This window comes from Struthio camelus, chromosome 7, assembly GCF_040807025.1.
Source record: "Struthio camelus isolate bStrCam1 chromosome 7, bStrCam1.hap1, whole genome shotgun sequence".
NCBI classification, from domain to species: domain Eukaryota; kingdom Metazoa; phylum Chordata; class Aves; order Struthioniformes; family Struthionidae; genus Struthio; species Struthio camelus.
In genome coordinates, this window is record NC_090948.1 from 38,798,210 (window position 1) to 38,804,866 (window position 6,657).

A 6,657-nucleotide genomic window follows, 5' to 3' on the forward strand; every position below is an offset into this window, starting at 1 on the left:
GTCAGGCATGTTGCAGAAGGGCTCTCTACCATGATGAGGTTTCCCTCAGAACATCATCTCTTCACTTGTCAGCTGTCCCCCAGTCTTGATGACCCAGTAGTGTTTGGTCCCTCTGCCCTGAGCACTGGAAAAAAAATCAGGCCACAGGCCAAAAACTGGGTCTTGCTACACTACGGATACATCAAAAAGTAGCAAATAGAATATAGCAATATTTGTCCAGGAGACCACAGCTCTAAAATACAACTCTATAACAAAATCTACTTAATCGTTTACCTGAGAAGATCTCTCTGAATGATTAAGCAGCGAAGATAATCAGCCATTTTCTTTTGCATTAGTGCTAACCGTAACCAGGCACGGGCACGGCCCAGCGGTGTCCTGCAAAGGGAGGATGGAGAAGAAATAGTCCAATACTAACAATATATTGATTAATTTACTGTCTTAATTTTCTTATCAGTCTACTGACTGAGCAATTGAGATTTTTGCAAGGTTATTTTAAACTATTAGTTAAGCAACTACAGCCAGTGAAGATGTAATTTCTAGGCTTTGATTCAAAACTTTCAGAAAGCATCCGAAAATTTTTCACCAACTTAAAAGAGCTTAGGAGCAGACCCTAGAAGGAACTGGTAGAGAAAAAGCACAAGAGCCTGCCACTGCCAGTTAATTTAATTGCTTTGCCTGGACAGTGAGAACATACAACAGCGTGTAGAAAGTTGAATGTAAAAGTACTCTGTTTTCACACAACGCACCATTAGCGGGATGGAAAGAATTCTTAAGAGTGGTGTTTTTATCCTGTAAACACACTCTTAACCTGACAGTGCCTGTGAAGATGATCTTGAAAGTCCTGTGTCTAGCTGAAGTAAAGTGCCTACAACAGCTCAGATCCCCTTCTGCAACTCCTTTATAGTCTTCAGAGGTACTATGAGAAAAGTAACCGAATGTCTGCTACTTGGGAGGCTTGCCTTCCCAATCCAGTTCTCTGGGTCTACATATACTGAATTCTAGCGGTAAATAATGTCCCTAAATTTGTAAAGGGATATCTTAGACAGACATTTCAAAAAGGATGAGAATGCATCTAACTGGTTAACATGAATATCCAATGAACTAAAACTTAGACATTTACAGCCTCCTCTTCTAGGGCCTGTACGCTCAGAAAGCAGCAAGCACAAAAATGAAAAAGAAACATACATTGTATCAAGACAGCAAGTTTGATACTCGGCAAATCCTGCTATTTCATCCAGCCTGACACAAGAGAAGATAATAATTTATGTACCTTTGCACTTCAGACAGGGTCCAAAGCAGCAAATAAATAACCTCCTACGCTGTCATATAACCAATCACAAGGTAACCAAACCTTTCTGGAATTTAATGGACAGCCAATTATAATGCTAAATACAAAAGCGGAGTGCAGAGGGATGAAGAGACTGTATTCTACAGTAGAAATTTATATTTGAGAAGGATCCTACATTGCAGGATGCTACCACAAGCATCAAAAGAGCTGGCCTAATTCTTTCTCTTTCAGTATTATACCTTTTGTTTTTATACAACCTTAGCTGATTGAACTCACGTGTTTGCCACAGTTCTAGTTTAGGAACTGCTCATTACATAACCCATTCCTTTTTAGAGGGTTTTTGCCCAACATTCAGAAAATTCTCCCACAGATATAAAAAAAAGAAAAAAAGAAAAAAAGAAACAGAAGAATCTTACTATTTTCAGCTGTTTCCTGCAAAACACATCACCTATGCTTTCCCCCAATATTTTATGCTAGCTATTCAAAAGCTTCATTAATGTGAAATGAAATTTGTAGACATCTGTACATTCTGATTCAGCTCCTATATGTTCCTGCTATATTTTACCATTACAACTTACTTGAGGCCAGGTAAATCTCTGACACTTGCTGCTATTTCCTCTGCTTCTGGATATAACTTCTCCACAAGTTCCAGAGGACCCCAGATGGTTTTATTGTAACTTAAAAAGGATTTTCTTACTAGCAAAAGGAAAATACAATAGCTGAGTTAATTTAATTTACTGGAGTAGCTTCCTTCAAAATAAGCAGTCAATTCACCAGTGTCAGAAGCAATCTTAAGAATTACTTTGGTGCGACTATAAAATTGCTGCTACTGGAACTCAACTAATACGGCTAACTAAAGTGCAGTTAACTAAAGACGTAAGTAACATCTGCAGTTCCGGTAATCCCTCGATCATTTACAATAACAAACGGTTTACAAAAGAAAAAAGTTGGTAAATGTAGAAGTGTATGTTGTAAAGTACTAAAAGTAATTACATTGATTACAAAAGGCAACAACTTATGTATTTTATTTACTTTTTAAAGCAACACAAGGCAGAATGATTTTATCTCATACATGAAACAACCAGGGAAAAACGTTAAGCCTTGTATGAGAAACATGCAGCTAGAACAGTTACCACACCTTTAAGGCCATGCTTCAGGCAGTGTTCCATGACAACAAAGAACTGCTGCAAAGGAGGGTAGTCAGAATCCAGAGTACGACCAAAGCTCAAAGCTGATTCAATGAGTCCTTTGATACTCAATTTAGCCATGTTCAGTAAATTTGCTCTTTCCACAGCTGTAGGGTCTTTTACAGCTAGGACGAGAAAGAGAAATAGTTATAGTTCAAGTTTTAGAAGACATAACAATAATAAAATGATTCATGGCCGCCTTGTTCAAATAATAACTATTTTATCTTAACGTAGATAAACTCAAAGGAATAACTTAGTAAGTGCTATAAAGAACCATGTTAGAGAACACCACACACTCCAGAACAAGCACTCTTACAGTTTCTTATGTTGTTTTAATAGCTGAGCAAACAAATGAGGCTGGAAACGTCAGTTCCCAGTTACTTGGTCTCTGTTCATATTGGTAGTAGTCAATAACAGAATTAACTTAACATGGGGATCAGTGCTGTGCTCAAAAGCTCAGCTGCATAACAACAGTCAGTGTCCTTACCATGACATCAAAGCTGTGTTCATACTCACGACTTCATACTTCTTTTTTGTATATAATCAGTTTCTACAGTGACCCTAATTTCACAGTGACATAAACACGTACTTTCCTTTTTATGCTGTAAACAGTCTCCGTGAGTAAAACTGGAGTAGGTTCAGGAAAACTGTACACGTGCACATTTGGATTGTTTGGAAGAACTGAGATTTAAGTTCCTCATATAACTACAAAGTATTTTCTACATAGGAAAGTTCAGAAATACTAAAAAAGGTTGCTTGGAAAGTTCCACTTAAAAACACTTTTGGTAAGCCTGCAAAACATAATACTACAAAAATCTAGATTTGGGGATTAAGCCTGAGCAGTAAAACCCTAGATTTTTTAAAAACTTTAATCTGACAAGATGGACAAGGTTCTTCTTACAGCTTTAACTATTGAACCCAGAGTGTTCAGAAGATTTTTAGTTTATTTTAACTTTCTAATAAACCTTTTCAAACACTCGAGCCAGCCTCTATACTGCCAAGCTGAAACAGAAACAGAGTGACCCTCTGTTTATTCACCATGATCAAAGTAACTTGGAAAGATGCAAAGAAAGGTATGATTTACTGCTTTCTGCTATTTGCAATTAAATCCAGCAGAGGAAGTGCAAACGAATAAGTGACGAACACAGATGATTTATTTTTTTAAAAAGATTGAGCCACAGATATCAAAACACATACACACATTTGTGTTTGAGGAAAACTCAACCTCTTCCTCCGCAAATCCAACTATCGGTATATGACCTGACCTAACCTTCCTTGGACATCTGAAAGCACAAAGAATTAGGAATGTTGGTGTATAAACTAAAGAAAGGAAAAAAAAAATCACTGTATCAGATGAACCCATACTTCAATATGTTCCTCAAACAGTAACAAAATTACTTATCTGATTTCTTGCATACCATAGCTTTAGGTATTTAGTTATCAGATATCTAGATTTTTTTTTTTACTTTTCTATTTGCCTGTCAAATATCAAATCACTATGTCATTATACAGCCTAACCTATCTCAGTTTTCTAGGAAATAAATTACTATGATATACCCAAGACAGCCTCAAAAATTGCTTTTATATCCTCACAACTTACCAGGACTTCAACAGAAAATATTAAAAATTGTCAGGAAGAGACAATTAGCAGACAAGCAGAGACAGTGCTTTGGTCAGTAGTTACTAATTAGCAGTCACAGTTCCCCAGTTTATTTCTCGGTCGCCTGTCCAAACATAGGGGACTAAATAGACCCTAAAAAAATGCAGCCTCAGTAGCCCCTTCCTGGAACAGAGGCAGGCGTGCAGCAACAGCGTTTCTATTAGCAAAGCTCACATTGGCTTCCCCTCTCATCAGGTTTGGTACTGAGAGTACTAAACTCAAACTTTGTCACAGGAAAAGTCTTGTTTGATTCAGATTCCAGGTGGGATCCCTCTCCTCTGCTATACATTCCCTCTATTTCCCCAAAGGCGTTTTACAGATTCCTTTTATTTCAAGTAACCTAACTTGGGCTTTGGGGCTGATCCTCCCCACAGGCACAGCCGCACATCCTTTTAATTGTCAGCCCCCTTGGCTGGTCTTTCCAACTCAGAAAGATGTTCTGGGTCCACTGCAAAACACTATCTAGCTGCGTACAGCTCCTTTTCCTTCATCTGCTTCTTTAAAAAAAAAAAAAAAAAAAAGATTTTACATAGGGTGTTTTCTAGAAATTGCTGCTCAGGGATTTGATGGGGGCAGACTCAGGGAACAAGATGGACTGCGAAGAGCTTTCCTCAATCAAAATAGCAGTGGCTGAAGAGAGCGTCGGTACGCGATAGCGATTTCACTAGCCTCACCAGAGTCTGACTGGCAAGGCTTGACCCAAGAGAGAGTCTTCTTCCAGCCCGGACGAGCAGCCAAAAGCTCGTTACAAGCAGTATTCCCGTGAAAAGCGTGCAGTCACTAAAACCTACAGACCGCAGCAGCCTTCCTTCGGGCTACCCTGGCAGCCAGCGGGAAACGCCGCACCGCCTCGTCTCCGCGAGCGCCAGCTGCAGCCACCCCGGCTCCTGAGGGAGAGAAAACCCGCCGCCGCCCTAACGGTCGCGCCCCGCCGTGACGCGGCCGCCTCAACGGCCGCGCAGCCCCCAACGGCCGCGCCACCCCTCCCCCTCTCCCCCACCCCGCCATTTCCTCCGCCGCGCCACTCGCCCGCCGTCCTTCCCGGCGGGGCTCTGCCTACGGGCGGCCGCCGCAGCGGGGGGCTCGGCGCCGCCGCCGCGCCCCTGCTCCGCTGGCCCCGAGCGGCGGCGGGCACCGCACCGCACCGCGCCCCGCCGAGCCGAGCCGAGCCATGCCGGCAGGGCAGGACCCCCAAAGCCCCCCCCCACCCCGGCCCCGCGCTGCCCCGGGCGCCGCTTACCCATGGCTGGAGAGCAGCAGCAGCAGCAGCAGCAGGAGGAGCCGCCCCGGCCGCTCCCTGCGGGCCCCGCTGCTCCTCCCCCGTCTGCCGCGGCGCGGGCCCGGCCTCCGCCGCGCCCCAGGGCGCCCCCGGCGGCGGGAGGACCCGCCCGCTGGCCAAAGGATGGCTACCTCTAACTGCACAAGGACGGTGCCCGCGCTGCTGAGCAAGCGTGAGGGCACTCTTAAGCGGTGGGGGGCTTCGGCACGATCCGAGACTTGCATAAAACAGGGCCCGTTCTTTCTCTGGCGGCTCATTCCCGTGAACCCCTGACCGTTTCTTCCGAATAACGGTTCTCCAAAGCGCAGTAACACATTTTAGAAACGCACACCTCTCATACCTTCAAGCAAAGATGCCATGACTGTAGCTCTTACAGGAGCTTAGGGTCACCCCCTTTCCCCCCACCCCTCAAAAAAAAATCGCTTGGAGTTCAGTATTAAGAATAAGGTGTTTGGAAAAGAAGCTGGCCTTTTCAAAGACAAATCTCAGACATTTCAGCATTATTAAGAAAAAAAAAGGGGGGGGGGAAGGTACACAGAGAAATTTGACCAGAAAACCAAAAACGCTGAAGCCCCACAGCTCTTAAGAGTTTAAGATCAAACACTTTTGTCATGTAAAAGATCAGCTATAGAGAGGGAATCTCATCTCATGCTTACTGTGTCCTTGACACTATTTTTTTTAAGTGATTATTCAAATCATAATCTTACCCCTAACCCCTTTTCAATAAAAGTTAAATAGCAAGCTGTAGAACAAAATGTGGGTGCTTCACTTCCCCCTCCCCATCCTACTTCTGAGACTATAGTGTAAAAAAAAAAAATTTTTTTTTTTTAAGAACAGAACATCTTCTTACAGCTTTTCCAATACTGTATGATTCCCACCCCCCTTAAAAGAAAAAAAGGGACCTATAAATTTAAATATTTAACAGTGCTAATTCAGGCTCTGAACCCATTAGTCTGGCATACAACAGATTCCTACATTATTTTATTTTTAGGAATCCCAGCAACATGCTCATCATTAAGACAGCGCTCAACCTGTATCTGTTACACTTCCAGCACTATCAATGAGTGTTTCTGCATTAGAAAGCCATACTTTAAAGACAGTGAATAAGTAATTTATGCTACTTTTATAATGTATCCTTTTGATACTCCTTGGAATGTAAAAGTTATGTCACATCTGTTTCATTGGAGAACACCACATCAAAACATTAATCTATAAATCTCTCCACTCAGTCCAACTTTTACCA

General features: G+C 42.5%; 1 protein-coding gene across 9 annotated transcripts in view; it reads right to left on the minus strand.

Annotated features, from left to right (window-relative positions):
- The window catches only part of RUFY2 (RUN and FYVE domain containing 2), a 31,373-nt gene extending 25,904 nt beyond the window's left edge, over positions 1 to 5,469 (minus strand). For 3 of the 9 annotated variants that reach the window (XR_011142271.1, XR_011142270.1, XM_068950867.1), the window contains exons 1-4: positions 3,673 to 4,630; positions 2,427 to 2,600; positions 1,867 to 1,984; positions 274 to 375 (exon numbers count right to left, since the gene is read on the minus strand). Coding sequence is in view for 6 of the 9 variants with exons in the window: in XM_068950867.1 (XP_068806968.1) it covers positions 274 to 375; positions 1,867 to 1,984; positions 2,427 to 2,600; positions 3,673 to 3,838 (560 nt within the window). In the remaining 3 variants the exon portion in view is untranslated. Of the gene's footprint in view, positions 1 to 273; positions 376 to 1,866; positions 1,985 to 2,426; positions 2,601 to 3,672; positions 4,639 to 4,809; positions 5,030 to 5,375 lie in introns of those variants that run through there. The other 6 variants (XR_011142269.1, XM_068950866.1, XM_068950868.1 and 3 more) reach the window with 6 other exon arrangements.
- Positions 5,470 to 6,657: the final 1,188 nt, after the last annotated feature.